This window comes from Zootoca vivipara, chromosome 15 (assembly GCF_963506605.1).
Source record: "Zootoca vivipara chromosome 15, rZooViv1.1, whole genome shotgun sequence".
In the NCBI taxonomy this organism is placed as follows: domain Eukaryota; kingdom Metazoa; phylum Chordata; class Lepidosauria; order Squamata; family Lacertidae; genus Zootoca; species Zootoca vivipara.
In genome coordinates this window covers 16,866,152-16,883,324 of record NC_083290.1, presented here as the reverse complement: position 1 = coordinate 16,883,324, position 17,173 = coordinate 16,866,152, and the positions used below count along the sequence as shown (strand labels likewise).

The 17,173-nt window shown below is 46.5% G+C and overlaps 1 protein-coding gene across 2 annotated transcripts in view; it reads left to right on the top strand.

Annotated features, from left to right (window-relative positions):
• PITPNM3 (PITPNM family member 3) overlaps positions 1-3,367 on the top strand; it is a 74,245-nt gene extending 70,878 nt beyond the window's left edge. For both annotated transcript variants that reach the window (XM_035138852.2, XM_035138853.2), the window contains exon 20: positions 317-3,367. In XM_035138852.2, coding sequence (XP_034994743.1) covers positions 317-625 — 309 coding nt within the window. In that variant the 3' untranslated portion in view covers positions 626-3,367. The remainder of the gene's footprint in view (positions 1-316) is intronic.
• The last annotated feature ends 13,806 nt before the right edge of the window (positions 3,368-17,173 follow it).

Genomic DNA, 17,173 nt, shown 5'->3' with positions numbered 1-17,173 from the left:
CCCCCCTGATGATCTCTCCCAGCGTATTCATGGAGATGTTAAAAAGCACGGGGGAGAGGACGGAACCCTGAAGCACCCCACAAGTGAGAGCACAGGGTCTGAATGCTCACCCCCCAACACCACTTTCCGGACACGGCCCAGGAGGAAGGAGCGGAACCACTGTATAACAGTGTGCCCAGCTCCCAGCCCCTCTAGCCGGTCCCCTCTGCCCCCCCCGAATCATCATAGAATTGTAGAATTGGAAGGTACCCCAAGGGTCTAGTCCAACTTCCTTCAATGCTGCCGATTTCTGTCCTCCATTTCCTCTTCCCTCCAGTTCCTGAGCGAAGGCTACGCATCCCACCTGGCCTCGCTGGAGTTCAGCCTGCGCTCCCGCCCCAAGAAGAACAACTCTCGCATGATCCTGCGCAAGGGCAGCTTCGGCCTCCACTCCCAGCCGGACTTCCTGCGCAAGCGGAACCACCTCCGGAGGACTCTCTCAGTCCAGCAGCCCGACCCGCCTTCCCTGATCCCCAAGCCGGAACGGGCCCAGAGCCAGCCCGAATCGGACAAGGACCATGACCGGCCCCTGCCCCCCATCGCATGGGGCAGAGGGGGGATCCCCAAGTTCGAGTCTGCCCCATAGCGGGCACCAGGGAGGGTGCTGTCGTAGCTCCTGCGTCCTGTGATGAGCGTGTTGGGTTCCGGCACTTTGAGAGCTGCCTGGGTGGCTCTGGGGTCCAAAGTGGGCGGGGAAGGGCCGAGGGGGGCTCCTCCCCCAAGCTGCAATGGTGTCTGTCTTCCGAAGGGACACACCTGCGTGCTCCCCTATTTATGTATCTGCTGACGAAATGTGGAGAGCAGAGAAAACGGGGCACGCCTGCTGCGGTCTCTGGAGGTTGGTGCATTTGGTGGGCAAATGAGCTTTGTCTGTCCATGTATACTACATTTTGAAGCGTGCAATAAGCGGTCCGGCTCATACCAGAGAGCAGGGGGGCGGACCCCAGGCAGCACCTAAACCTGCTTTTCAAATAAACAAGTGCAGGTTGGTTTCCAAGCCCCGTGGCTGCACCGACAGTGGAGACAACTCTCTCTAGGGTATGGAAGGGAACCCGTCCAAGCACAGAGGTGGTCTGCAGGCAGCTTTGCAGAGAGACTCTGAAGTGCCTGAAAGGTCTTTTTCCATTCCAGCGGCCCATTGATATAGCCGGCCTCAGATTTCCATGTTCTCTAAAGAGATGAAAAATGGACAGGGACATCAGCAAAGAAGGAGGCGAACTTGGCTTCTCTCCAGAAACATTTACGGAAGGAAAATTCCCTGCATAAGAGGAAGGCAAAGGTGACATATGCTGCTTGAAAGGGTGCCTGGCTTTTTCCCAGCTGTGGCGCCTGCTTTCTGCTGCCACACGGTTGGGCGTGTCCGTGGCTTGTGGTTTTGTGGACAATAAACCCCACACTGGAGCAGTCCCATTTGATGAACCAAATAGCGTTAGGAGTCTGTTATGTGCCCCTTCTCCTCCTCCTCCTCCTCTCCTTCGCCCCCATTGGGATCTCCAAAGCACCCCTCAGTGCTGCTGCCACCCTGTGTGTGTGTGTGTATCGAAATTGTGCGCGCTGCCGTTGTGTCTTGTGGAACGTGGTCGGTTGTGGCAAGTGTTTCCAAGTGAAAGGGGTGGGTGGGAAGTGCATGTGTTCAGTGTTCAGTGTGGATCTCAAAAGGAAAAGGCAAGGACTTGCTCACACCTGCGCTTCCAAGTCTGATGTCCTAAACACACACAACACAACCATACACCATACATGCCAACACAGCCAACACACACACCCCATACCCAACACACTCACACTCTCTTTCCTGGCTCTTGGGTGCAAACCCATGGCTTTTTTGCGGGGGTAGGGGAGCTCCATGGCAGCTGAGTAACCCAGTTTCACTAAGCCAAGGTATGGAAAGAGGGAAATCTTGGGGTGCCAAATGGGTTGCCCTGTAACTACCCTGTGTGTGCAGTGTATATTGTCCCATGGGGGCCTTTGCACGACTTCCACTGCTGATGTTCCGCAGCACAGCAGGTTCACATTTTTTGCACTTGGTCTGTTTCGTTTGCTGTTCTGTAAGAAAGAAAGTGGGGAGGGGGTGAGGAGGGGGACTTGCACTCATCACCCAGATCTTGAGCTTTCGTGTCAAGAGGCGCTCAGGTGATGGTTAGGTCTGCTGGTCCTGAGGGGTGAGAGAGCTGGGCTTCCCTCCTCAGCTCCATCCCGAACCTTCTCTCTGTGGAGTTTGTTTCAAAAGTCTTAGAAAGCGAGGTCACCCAAAACACTTTCAACTTCCTCTTTAAAAGAATCCCTCCTATGATTTGGAGTGAGTCAGCGGTGGTTTCGTAACTTGGAAGGTACTGCAGACCCATTTCAAAGCTTTTAATGCTCCAGGCTGAAAAACTCCAGGGGTAGGGTTGTGCTTCTGTGAAAGTTTTCGACTAATCATTGCTCTAGTGGGAAAGTAGCATCCCCGAACCAGTTTCAAACTGGGTGGAATCATAGGACTGCTGATTTAGAAGGCACCCAAAGGGTCATCTGGTCCAACCCCCTGCAGCAGCACTGCAGTGGTGTCTCCTTCAGATCCCAATCCTGAGCTTGGAGCTGGAGACAGGTGGTCCAGGAATTATCTCAAAGGACCGTATTTCAAACTCTGAACTGCTTGAACTTTGGGTTGCTAAATGCACACCAGCAGCCTCTTAGGACACAGCTGGTGACCACAGAGAAGTTCCCTCTATGCCCATTGAACTTCTGCCGTGAAAGGCAGAGGGGTGAGATCACCCAAGCAAATGAAAGCCAAGCTGGACAGTCAAACACAGCTGTAGTTCTTGATAAAACTCAGGCTGGGTGATGAAGTTGCAAGCACCAGAAGATTATGGCCCCTCCAATGCTTTCAAGAGCCGGGGTGCCAAAGAATGGTGGTCTCGGGGGGGGGGGCAAGGCTCTTCCTAGCCCTGACTCTGAGGATTCTTGTCCTGCCACAGATGGGAAGTCCTGGGTGTCCTCTTTGTGCAAAGAGACAGGAGGGTTTCGGGGTGCGTTTTGAAGTCTTACAGTCTGCGTCAATGTACCACTCTGAATTTCTTACGTGGACAATCAAAACGGCAGGAGGGGATAAAGACTCGTGTCCTCCTCCCACAAGGAAATGTACTGTACATTTTGGTGTGGAATTGTGTGTTTTTCTATTATATAAAATAATAATAATCCTCTGACAAATGGAGTCCTGTCAAATGAACACCTTCTCTGCCTTTTTGGTATCTGTACTTGGAAAGGGTCCTTTTCTCACTCTCTGTCCTTCCTGCTGAATTTCTGCGACCCTCTCAGCACACGGATCAAATAAAACCACTCTACCTTCTCACTCAGGACTGTGTGGCTCTTGCTGGTTTGCCGTTCTTTGTTGTCAGACTGTGTGTGTGTCAAGGCATGGTCTGCTCCTCTTGTGGGAATGTTGAGGATAGTGAGTGATGTAGCAGAGCAGATTCCCCTCGATATAGCAGGAAGCTAGTTTGAAGATTCGTTTGAATCTCTTTGGTTAAGTAACCCGATCTGGCTTGCCCAAGTGGATTATTCCTGGTGTGTCCCCTTTTATCCCTCTTAAAAGAATAAAGGCACCATAGCCTTTCCTTAAAAATAACCAGAAGTTTACTCACATTTCAGTTCACGATTTGATCCCTGAAAGGCAGACTTTAACTAGTATGGTAGCTACATAGCAAACTGTGTGTTTATCTCATGCGGAGCTTGAGCTCATGCGCTGCTGGCTGAGAGCCAGCAGACAGCAAAATTACATTAAGAGAACAAAATGGCTGCAGGAGAGCAGCAAGCAAGAGATCAGCAAGAGAGAGCCAAGAGAGAGAAAATGGCTGCGTGACTTGGCTCTTTTATGGAGTCAGCCAGGGCCACGTCCATCTCCCAGATCACATGCCGGGGGATGATGCTCCAGATCAGATGCTCCACTGACTGGAGTAACATTCCCCTGCCTGTGCCCACTCTAGGGAAATAAAAAAATGTTGTACTTGACTGTTCCAATGGATTACATCCCAGGGCTATGGCTACCAGCCATGATGGCTATTGGTGGTGGTGGTTTCTAAGGTTTTTTTTATTTATTACAAAAAAGTGCAAACATAACAAAATGGGGGGTGGATTAAACCACAATGCATCACAGTCCAGAAGGATTTTCCAGTCCAGTCTTAGAGACAAAGCACATGTTCTTATCAGAAGATCAGTAAAGAAATCCTCCAGGCACCATTAATCTATGGAGTTCGCCCCCCATGGGAGGCTGTGATGGCTGCCAACTTGGATGGCTTTAAAAAATGATTGAGAAAATGAATGGAGGAGAAAGTTGCTCTTGTGCTCAGGTCCTGTTTGCGGGTTTCCTATTGGGGGCATCTGGTTGGCCACTGTGAGAACAGGATGCTGGGATAGATTAGCCATTGGCCTGATGTTAAGCTCAGCACTTTAGGAACTCTAAACTAATTTAGCATTCCCTGCTGAGCTTCTTGGTTAGAACCTCATTTATTGTCAGGGCTATTGGCCTCAAGTTTTCCAGGCTGCCTCTTTCCTGAAAATGTGTGTTTGAGAACAGAGGTCTGCCCTACACTTCCATGATGAGGACACTAACCCACTGGTTTCCAAACCGTTTTGGGCCTCTGCCCCCTTGGCTCCATTAAACTCATACCCAACACCCCCTACCCTACCCTACCCTCCAAAAAACATAATTCAGAATAGCTGTTTGCATGACCCCACCGAGTAAGATAATACCACAGTGGAATTCAAAACGAGGACAATTAATTGCGCTTTTATTCAAAGTCCAATTGAAGCTAAAAACAATTCAACAAAATGGATGGGCAGAGAATCCCTTGGATGAAGAGGCCAGAATTTGAGGTGGGGAAAGAGAGGGGGAGTGGCCCATTGAAGTGGAAAAGGGGTTGCTGAGATTCAGGCTGTGTTTTCCTCATGAGGTCTATGCGCTGGTGGTAGTGGCAGAAATGGCTGTGGTATTCATAACACTATCTAGATATGACACAAGATCCTTGGCCCACTGAGCATTTGGGTCAGCACAGGCTAACCTCCCACTTTTGAATATAAACCTGTCAGGGAAAGAAACAGACATCATTAATGTGTCACAGAACTTTGAATTCTCCGTTTGTGTGAGGACCCCTCTTCTCTTGAATCTGGAGAAACAGGCGGGGAGTTTGCCTCCCGCGTTAAAAGGCACCAGGCCCACCCTTGACAGAGTGTAGAGAGGAGGGAGAAATTTCTCCTATTCACAATGCAATAAGAGCCCCACCAAATTCCCAACCAAAACGCCCACTGAACTGCACCTTTCCTTCAAAATGTGCACCTCTCTGAATTTTGAAATCCAGTTCTCCCACCAAACCATACACACAAATATGTCTCCGTTGATGATGATGATAATGTACAAAAGTACAACCTATTGCTTCCATAAATGCATGGATTACCAGGTATGAGTAATATGCAACGTTTGTCTACAAATTTCCATGCAAGCTTATATGCATACCTCTGAAAAATTGACTGACCTGAACTTAAGACTCAGAAGCTGAATTGGAGAGTTTTTACCATCCCTAGTGGGAAGACACAACCCATCGTGGCTCCCTGGTGACAATTCCCCCGTATCTCTCAGACCTACTCATGATTTTTTCAGTGTGTGTTCCTCCTCTAGCACTGTCTCCCCCAAACTCAAAACAGCCCCCCCCAAATGCTGGAACCTTTTGTCATCATCATCTTTCACCCTTCATCCCTTGAACCACGTTCACCCACTTTTTTTTTTGAACTCTTGTCCAGCCTCTGAAACTTACACTATGGAAGGCAGAGAACAGCTGCTGGTGGTGTAGAAATAATCCTTCATCCCATGCTTTGGGAATGCCTTCTCAGAATTCTTTATGCAGCAAAGGGTTGTGTCCGCCTCAGCTATAAGAGGTGGGGAAAGCAGGTATTGTTATTTATTTACTAAATTCATTAAAACCCAAGTGGCTATCACCAGGGGCGAAAGAAGGCGTCTTGACACCCGAGGCGGGCATCGCTACGTAGGGCTCATGTGCGGCGTCGCTATGTATGATGCATGCGCTGTATGTAGCGACACCGCACATGCGCTGTATAGCGGTTTGCCGCCGATGCCGCTCCAGCGCTGTGCGGACGGTGTCAGGATCCTCTGCTCGTGGCTGTAGCGGCAATGAAGGGATCCCGGCAGTGGCAAACTGCTATACAACACATGTGCGGTGTCGCTACGTACAGCGCGTGTGTGCTCCGCCGCACATGCGCTGTACTTAGTGGTTTGCCACCGGCGGCGGGATCCTCTGCTTGTGGCTGCAGCCGCGAACGGAGGACCCTCCACATGCGGCTGGTTGGCACATCCCTGAGATGGCCCACCCTAGTGATGGCAACCAACTTGTATGGCTTTAAAAGAGGGTTAGATGACTCCATGGAGGGCAGGGCTATTGATGGCTACTAGCCAGGATGGCTATGATCTGCCTCCGTGGTTGGAGGCAGTAATGCTTTTGGATGTCAGTTGCTAGAAACCACAGGAGGAAAGAGTTGCTTTTGTGGGTTTCCCATTGTGGCATCTGGTTGGCCACTGTGAGAATAGGGTTCTGGACCACATTCTTAGGCCTTTATGCTAGCTAATGTCCAACCACAGGACAATCAGTGCCGCAAACAAGCACTGACAACTCCAGTAGGTTTCCAGGTCAGCTGAAGAGGGTCACAGCAGACATTGCTCCCCTTGAAACTTTTAAATTCTTTTTAGATGAAGAGATTGATGCCCCTCACCATGTTTCCCCATTTAAAAAAAAACAAGCTCCTGTACTACACCCACTAAGTGTGCCTCATTTTAAAGCATCCCCAAGCTCATCGAGGACCAAGAAAAGGCACCACAAGCCCCTGTGAGTGTCCCAAATCTACGAGAATCATGTGGAGAGAGATGAGGAGCTGAATTGACTTACCTGGGGCAGCAGTGGCCAGGGAGAACAAGGCCACAGCAAGGAGAGCAGTTATGGAAGCCAGAGAGATCTTCATGTTGTTTAGTGATGAGGAGCAGATTTGAGGACTGACCAAAAGGCTTTCTCAGCTGCTCAGTACCTAATGCTCCTCCAGGTCTCTTCTTATATAGGATTTTGGCTGAAGTCACAGGGTGTGGTGCAGAGAGGACACACACAAAACTTCTCCAGAACTGAGGAGATGATGTCATGGAGGCAAATCATTTCGTGGGTAGCAGAAAGGGGTTGTTGGGCACAATCAAAAGCTGCAGCGATTGAAGGAGGCTGATGTAGGATGAGGCACATTTCACAGGAAGAACCTTTCATGAGAAGGACAGCAGTGTTTCCACACAAAAAGCCCCACACTAGGGGATGGCAAGCAACCCGCATCCCACGATACAGAGGCAGGATGCAACACTTGGGGCTTTTGAGTTTAGAAAAGTTGTGAGCAGGGTAATACAAGTACAACAGTTTGTGCACAGAAAAAATTCCTTAGCTGTGATTTCTGCACTGCAGAGGGTTATATACATGCCCAGCGCTTTCCCAAACTGACACTTCCCTGCAATCAATAAAGTTGTGGCCTAATTCAACCTAATACTGTATCAATCTCTTGTGTCCATTCTTTTGGCCCTCCCTACACTGGCCACGGTCATCGTGCTGCTGTGGCGGCAACTTGTTCCTACGTGAAGTAATGATGGCCAACTTGGATGACTTTAAAAGAGGATTAGACAAATTCCTGGTGGTGGACTGGGGATATTAGCTCTGGCTACTAGTCACAAGGGCTAGTAGTTGTTTGTATCTCCCCAATCAGAGGCAGTATGTATGTCTTTGTATACCAGGTGCTGGGAATCACAGGTGGGGAGACTTGGTGTTGCTCTCATGTAAGAACAGCCTGCAGGATCAGGCCAGTGGCCCATCGAGTTCAGCATCCTGATCTCACGGAATGTTTGAGGGAAACCAGCAAGCAGGTTTCAAGCACAAAAGCAACTTTTCCTGCCTGTGGTTTCCATCTACTGGTATTCAGAAGCATTGCTCCCTCCAGCTGAGGAGGAAGAGTACAGCCATCCTGGCTAGTAGCCATTGATAGCCCTCTCCTCCTCCATGAATTTGTCTAGTCTTCTTTTATAGCCAGCCAAGCTGGTGGCCATGACCACCTCTGGTGGAAGTGAGTTCCATAGTTTAATATGGTTATGGGCCTCTGAGGACATATAGCAACTTGTGGAATGATATCTTTTAAGTCATTTCAGGTTTATTGGTTTTTTTTTTTAAAAAAAAGGTAAGCGTAATTAAATAGGCACCTGATTCTTCTGTGGGGTGGGAACTGTTGAATATTGATGGTTGCGTCTTATATAAATATAAACAATAAAATATTTGGGTGTGGGGAACAAAATGACGGGATGAATCAGCAAAAGTAAAACTAAATAAAACACAAGGCAATAAATTTAAGAAGCCAGAAAGCATCTAGTACAGAGCACTGCAATCGCCATGACAGCTTGTAGTGCCCTCTGCAATTTTCAAGTGGTCCATGGAGGAAAGTCTTTTAAAGCCTCTGCTCTGAAACCTTCATTGTAACCCTCCTTGCTTTCGACCTTCATAAACTGGTTTCCACTTTCTTTTCTTTTGTTTACTGGTCTTGGTTCAGTTTCATCAAGACGAGTTTCCATGAACTCGCTGGTCTGTGATTATGTAATTTCCATCTCCAGAATTGAGGAGATGATACCATAGTGGCGAAGATGGCGGAGAGGTAGGACACGCTTATCGGTGCTCCTCTGATCCCTTTTATTTTCTTTTACCTTCTTTTAAACTTTTATCTTAATTTTATCTTAATTGCCCCCTGGATGCCAATTTTATCAAACGGAAAGCATTTTAAAGCATTTTAAAGACTCTGAAGCACCTTTAGAACTTTTAGAACTCCTGCCTGCTCTGTGAGCTTTGGCTCTGCTCCAGCCTGCTTCAGCCCACTCCTGCCTGCTCATATCTCCGTATCAGCCCTGGTAAAAGCTGCCAGAGAGGGGAGAGGGGAGAAACGCCGTTGTCGGATTGGAGCAGGACTGCAAACTACTAAGCTGGCCAACGGTGCCTGAAGAAGGGGTAAGAGGAGACACGTTTGTGCAATTAAGAGATGAGCCCTGATCCATAGGCACCCAGCTCCAGCTCACCAGGGCTTCCAGAGGGAAGGGCTGGTCGGAGAGGGCTTGCTGAACGTAGAGAAAGACAGAGGAATCCGGCAGGCTCTTGGACCTGACCTGAGCCGTCGCTCACCATCACCCCCCTGATGCTAGCCTCCCGTTCCATATCTAGTGAGTGCGGCGCGGCTGTGCGGTGTGAACTGTCTGAAGGCAGTACTCTGCATTACGAACAAAATTGCAACAAACTGCCTTGACGAGACCAGCAAACTGAACGGAGGCCCCCTGCCTTCCCTCCTCCCTCCTGAGGCTGATAGTCCTCGCCCAGCAAATGCTGAGAAGCAGTGAGAACTAGCTGGAGGCAGCTTTTCGCTTTGCAGCCGAAGAGGAAGGAATTAGTCAAGTAGCTTGAAAGACTTTTTACTTTAACAAACGGTTGTGAGGAGACCAGCATTTAAACTTTTTAGTGATATTTCTGGCGAAGGTATCCTGGGTTTTACAAGAAGACAAAATCAATTTAATTTAATTATATAATTTTATAATAATTATAAATAGTGAATTGGATAAGAACTTCTGGTGGCTTGGGAACAAATCCCCAACAAGCTATCGTATTGTGTCCTGGCTCACGTGGCAGGCCCCTGAAAGTCTGTTTACGGAAGGAACCAGTGAACAAGCCTACAGATTGTTTCCCTTCTGGGGCTCTTGTATGTCCTTCCTTCTGTGAAACTCCTTCCAACTTTAGCTTATAAACCTTTGGGGGACTATTAGTAGGGGCTTTACCCTAGCCCCATTATAGTATATCCAAATTGATTTAAAGTCCTAGGGCAGGGGTGATGATTGTCAAAGACTGAGTTTGGGTGCAAGTTAGAAGGTTACTATAGCTGTTCATGCCCTATAGCCAAAATTCACTACTATTTTTATACAGTTGTACCCATAATTGCCTAAATAAGGCAACTTAAATTTTAATAGTTTTTAATTTTTTATTACGGTCTTGCTTTGGCAGTATTGTGCTACTATTATACTCTACCAAGGTTCTCAATATTTGTTAAGCAGTGCGGGTTGCAAGACTGAGGTAAAAGTCATAGGCCTCAGGCCAAATCCCATGATTTGATTTAATTTAAAAGTAGAGAATCTAAAACAAATAAATATATTGAACCTGCTGATAAACACTTTGGGGGCAGCTGTAGAGAGTTGAAGGCAGATACACCTGCAAGATATTTTCACAAGAAATTTCTCACCATGGTTTTTACCAGAAGGACATATAAGGAGTTGAGCATTCTGCCAGATTTGGCAACCAGCCCTCTGAGCTCTGGTAAAAGGCAAAGTAAAATTATAAATTATTTCCCTAAGATGGAGGAGTGCAAGAGCACACAAGAAAAGTTAATCCCTGATGAAGTCATCCCCCCCTCCCTCACAGTACTTGATTGGTCAACTTATTCTAAAGAGACTTACCAAGACATTGGAAATATTAAGCCCCCGTGCAGCCTAGCGCAAGAACTTGCTTTAGCCGAGGAATCTCAGGAGGGAAATATTTTTATCACTAAGGAACAGCAGCCCACGGAAGAACTGTTAGAGATACTTATTTCCAAACACTCACAAACAGAATTGAGTGCTAGCTTCCCTTTGGACCATCTTCTTGTAATAAGTACAGATTTAGCCAACATAAAGAACTACCTAGCAATAACAAACGGCCTACTGCTGACCCTAACAGAAAATTTTACCCTTCATTCAAAAGAGTTAAAATTAAATGACACGCCTGAAGAGCACAAAATAGCTGAGTCAGTGGGGACAAATAACCCAATAATAAATAAGAACTTGCAGAGACATAGTTCAAAGGGGAAAGTGAAGAAAAGTAAAAATATTAAAACAACAAGGAAAGCCAAATCCACCCGTAGAAATCGAAATATATACTGGCAGAAACTGTTTAAACTTCTCCCCTCAGCCCCAAATAAATCAGCTTCACGGGGTAGCAAAAAGAAGAGCAAAAAGGGAGAAACAAAGATAGTCATACAGCACTCGGCCAAGGAGGACTTGCCAAGGCTGAGCTCAGAACCAAGTGTGAAGACAGGAATATCAAGCCAGACCCCAGATAACAAACCATTCATTAAACCTGATGCTGGGGAAGCAGAGGCCCCTATCTATAAAGGCAACAAAGCATTTAGTAATTCGAGCAGTGGGGAAGATGAGGTGTTTTGCGGAGATGATATCTCTCCTCAAACCTTGCAAGTCTCTACCCAGAAAAGAGGCTGGAATCTGATCTCAAATCCGCAAAAGCTGGTACTTACGAACTTCCCGAAACCAAAAGGCTTCCTTACAGAGAATTATCGAATAATGAACACTCTGGCTATCTTAAATGACATTCTGCCAGGATCCGTTAAACCTAATGATATCACCTCGGTGGAATATCTACATTATGATGGTTACACAGTGAGGGCATTGATCACCTTTAGAAACCAAGACCTGGCCAAGTTCATTTACAGCTCAAGATCTGCATTCTCAAAGGCGCGGATAACAATACTTAGGTTTTTTGAAAACAAGGCACCTCTGATCCCCCTAGTGAGAGCTAAACAGGCAAATCGTAGAAAGGAGAAACAACCCTCAAAAGCCTGGACTGAATATCAAAACTCACAATGCCTTATGAGTCAAGATGAGGATTTCTTCTCTATGGAAGAAAAAACCCTAATTAGCCAATTCTGGACATTCCCATCATCAATACAAACTGATATTTTGAGAAGACTAGATAAACTAAGAGATAAGCTGTCTGGGAGGAGCACAGAAAATGGAATTATTAAGGGGGACCAAAAAAAGACCACGACCTCTCCCAAATTGAACCCTATAAAAGATTCAAATCTAGCGGCCCCTCAAATACGTTCTCTACAAACTAAAGCTGAGATTAACCTCATGCCAAGAAAGAGTGCTTCACCCTCCAAGGAGACCACCCCAGTCTCCCCCTTACCGAAAAATACCTGTGAGGTGACCGCTTCAGACTTTTGGGTTAAAATGAGATACCTAGATGAATCGGAAATAGGCCAAACTCAGGCCCCAATAGAATATCTGCAGAAGGAAGCTATGTATAGCAAAGGCCCAGTGTCCACAAATGTGAGTACACTGCATCCATCTACGGAAATCATAGAGTGTCTGGACTGCCAGTTACACAAAGATGATGGACGACCGTTACAAAAAATGACAATCCCTAAAAATACCCTAGCTAAAAATTGACAAAGACCCGTCCGTAGTAAAGCCAATCTCAAATTTCTATCATGGAACATCGCTGGCTGGCATAATAAGGCGACTAACCAATCATTTGTTAATTTCATTCAAGATTATGACATAGTCTTCTTGCAAGAGACATGGCTAATTGGGGATTTAGATGTAAATGGCTTTGCTACATTTTCACTCGCAGGCTCTCCAAGTAACAAGGGGGGGCGAGCTAAGGGTGGGCTAGGCATTCTAATATCCACAAGGCTGAGAGCATCCTTTACCAAACTGGAGTCATTGAACAGCGTGGCCATGGCGCTAATAATGAAATGCAGATATTGCACCCTCTTGTTGATCAATATATATGTGCCCCCCCCAAAGAAACAAGCAGCTTATCAAAAACATCTGGCTTAGCCTAGAATCATATGTTGATGGGCTAATGAACCAAACCCCTGCAGCGGCAGTGCTGTTGGCTGGGGATCTAAATGCCAGAATTGGTCAATCAGACGAAGCATTATATGCCAAATTTCACGATCAACCTCCCTCTCCTGAAAAACTCCATCTTATCCCCCCCAGACTCTCAAAAGACAAGAGCTGCAATTACGCAGGGCTATGCCTATTACGCTTCTCCAACAAATTGGATTTGATTATATTAAATGGGCGTGTCAATAGTGATCGCGGTGGGGAATTTACCTTCATATCGAATGCAGGAGCTTCCACCATCGACTATGTCTTGGTGTCATTCAACCTTCTGAATAGAGCCCGAGAATGTAAAGTGGTGGAGAGGGTCGACAGTGACCATTTACCACTCTGCTTATTTTTGGACGTGAGTGAAGATTTATTCTGTCCTGAAAAACCTGCTGCCCCAAATTCCGCAAATATGGAGCTAAGATACTCGCGTATCAAATGGTCTACCAAACTAAGTGATGAGATAGCGGAAAAACTTCACTCGGATGCATTTCTTGTTAGGAAAGATAACCTTGTTAATTCTCCATCTCCAGGGGACAGATTAGACATGTTTCGCGATCTAATTTTGTCCCTACAACCATATCTGACCCACGAAAAGAAAACGCCATGCCAATCTCTGCCCTGCAATAAATCCAAACCCTGGTTTGACCAAGAATGTATTACTATGAAACGTCTCCTGCTGGCTAAATACAGGAACTACAGATCAGCAGACTTGTCTGCGCTCCCGTCAGATTGGTTTGAGTTAAAACGTAGCTACAAAGCTCTGATCAATAAGAAAAAGCTCCAGGCTCAAAGAGAGGAGTGGCTGTGCCTAATAGAGGCCTCAAAAAGGAAAGATTCTGCCACATTCTGGAAGATAATTGCAAAAAACTGGAAAGACTCCCCGACTGAAATCGAATACTCTATCCCCGCTGGAGTATGGGAGGCACATTTCCACTCACTATACTCTTCAAACCAGTTGGCCCCGGCCCTCCATCTTGCCCCGATTGATACCGGCACTGAATGGCCCCCTGTAACCATCAATGAAATTACTAGCCTTATCCATTCTCTTAAATCTGGGAAAGCTCCGGGTGCGGACAATATCACACCAGAAATACTTAAGGCAAATGTTGAATGGTGGGCCCCTGTGCTAGCCGCCGTGTTTACCAGCATAAATGAAGCGGCTCTTATCCCCGAGGACTGGGGTTTAGCAATTATCATTCCAATATTCAAGAAAGGGAACAGAACCGAGCCTGCAAATTACAGACCAATCAGTTTACTAAGTATTATCAGTAAACTGTATGCCGCCCATCTACGTGTTAAATTAGTGGAGTGGATGGAACGAGAGCATATTCTAGCAGAAGTCCAAGCTGGTTTTAGAACTAAGAGGTCAACTATAGACCAGGCATTGATCCTCCAACATCTGGCGGACAAATACGCTAGAAAAGGGGGGTCCCTTTATACAGCTTTTATAGATTTCAAATCCGCCTTTGATCTAATTCCTAGGGACAGACTCTGGGAAAAGCTTGGCGCCACAAACATTGATAAACGCTTATTGTGTCTTATTCGTGGGTTATATGAAAACACCAGGGTCAGGGTAAGGTGCGACCGTTTGGGCCACCTAACCAAAGAAATCCAAACCCACCATGGGGTAAAACAGGGGTGCGTCCTTGCACCAATTTTATTTAATTTTTACATAAACTCTCTAGCAGAAAATATGTTGATGGAAAATGCCCACCCCCCCAAATTGGCAGGTATGCCCCTTCCAGTACTCTTATATGCGGACGACGCAGTTCTACTTTCCTTTTCCTGCGTTGGTTTAAGGAAACTCCTGAGATCCCTTGCTAAGTATTGTAAAACTGAACAACTTACAATAAATTACAGCAAATCTAAAATCATGGTGTTTTCAAAAAAAGGAAGGAAACACAAATGGAGAATTGATAGCCAACCCATTGATCAGGTGGAAACCTATAAATATCTGGGTATAATGTTTCAGGAAAGGGGCTCATGGCATCATCAGATGAAAAATGCCATTGCCAACGCAGGAAGGACCACCAAAGCCCTAACAAGATTCTTCTATGGGAAAGGGGGTCAATATGTTCCAGCAGCCTCCCAGGTCTTTGTCACAAAAATACTCCCTCAACTCACCTATGGTTCCCAGGTTTGCAGTTTTAAAAATCTCGCGCCGGTCAAGGCATTCCAAACCAAATTTTATCGCTGTCTATTGGGGATCCCCCCCTGTGTAGCCAATATAGCTGTCCGACTGGAAGTCGGACAATTATCCATCAATGCACGGCTGTGGATAGCAAAGATCCATTTCTGGCTAAAACTTATCTTCTTCCCGGCCGGGTTGGCACATTTAACATTGTTAGACTCCTACCACTCTACCTGGAAAGCCTCCCTGTTTGAAAAGATAAGAAGCCTGGGACTCTCCCCGCAAATCTTAATTGCGGCAGGATACGAGAGAGCCAGGACTTTAATTCGCCAGCGAATCTGGGACGTAGAATTACAATGCCACATGAGTGAAATGACTAAATATTCTGTAATAAGGGACCATGGGAGAGGTTTCGCCCCAGCAAGCTATCTGTCTGAAATTCAGATCCCCAAATACAGACGATCTTTTACCCTCGTCAGATTCAATGTTCTCCCTTCTGCCTTACTACAGGGCAGATTTGAGGGTAAACCATATACTGCACGGGTCTGCCCTTGCGGCTCTATGGAAGTAGAAACTGCCTCACATGTACTTTTACGCTGTCGTTTGTATGACGATATACGTTTGACTTTTATTACACCTGTCTTGCAAAAGTCCATGAAAGAATCTGATCATCATAGTCTAAAACTACTGCTAGAGGACAAGAATTCCAAGACTACATTAAATGTAGCTAAATTTTGCTTTTCCGCAATCAATCGCAGGAAGCAAGTGATATCCCATAATGACCCAACGCCTAAATGTCAACTACAGGGAGTCCGTTAAGAAGTGATTTTAATTTTTGTATTTAAATCCTCGTTATTTTCACACTGCCTTTTGCATTTTGTTATGCTTTGTGTTGATCTGTATTACTGTATGTGTTGATGCTGGTCTGCGACCGTATTAATAAATTCATTCATACCATAGTGGCAAACGAGTCAGCTGTTAATGGAAAAGGGAAGCTGGGTGCAATTGAAAGATTTAAGTCCATTTCCAGGAAGGAAATTTCATGAGAAGGAGGTCAGTTTCTGCCCACGCAGGTCGTCACTGGGGGGTGGCAAGGGCACCCCATGAAACAGAGACAGGATGTGAAGGAAAGGCTGCAACATTGCTTTTGAGTTTAGAAAAATGTGGAGAATGATAGAGAATCACAGTTAAAGTAGGGAGCATGTTCCTCCAGGGCCACCAGCTTAGATTGTGCAACTAGATACTTCTGAGAAACCCAAGAGCAGCACATTGGAGCAAAATCACTCCTCCTCTGCTGTTGTACCCCTTGTTTCTGGTTATTCAGGGGCAGTTGGAGCAAACATAACAATCTGACTAGCAGGCATCAATCACCCTCTCCATCAGTGCTTTTTTTTCTAGAGCAATAGGTGCGGTACTCACCATGAAGTTGTTACAGTAAGTGCCACACTTTTTAACAACAACAAAAAGAGGTGCCAGTACTGCGTACCACACACGAACGTGCGCACACACACACACACACACACAAACTTTCTATCAATATGTCTAATCCTATTTTAAAGCCATCCAGGTTGGTGGCCAGGCAGGGGGACATAAGGAACCGACATTTACCAGCTGTGACAAATGGTCAGGATGGATGATGGGAGGTGTAGCCCAACAGCTTCTTCTGGCGCAAAGGAATACTGTGATGGAAACCAGAGCACACAGAAACGCCGTTTATCTTCCCGCCGCAGTGGTACCTATTGATCTACTTGCACTGGTGTGCTTTCAAACTGTTAGGTAGGCAGGAGCTGGGACAGAGCAGCGGGAGCTCACCCCGTCGCGGGGATTCGAACCGCCGACCTTTAGATTGGCAAGCCCAAGAGGCTCAGTGGTTTACACCACAGCGCCAGGGCATCACATTGGCTGCCCTTGCTCAAAATGTTAAGGCGCTATCCAAACGATTGTGTGATATGAGTCTGCTCCCACCTAGCGGTGTTTTTAGCCAATGAGTGACATCATGGCAATGACTGACAGTTAGAGAGAGTGGTACTTTTAACCACAGAAAGAGAGGCTAGAGTGACACACCTGTTTAGAGGCAGCAGCAAGATCTTCCAGGCCATAGGAGCCAAATCCTAGGGGCCGTGATCCCTTCAGCCACACCCCTCAATAGAATATTTGAGCCCCACTCAAGTTGATGAACATTGCCATTCAATCTCTCCCTCCCTCTCTCTCTCTCTCTCTCTCTCTCTCTCTCTCTCTCTCTCTCT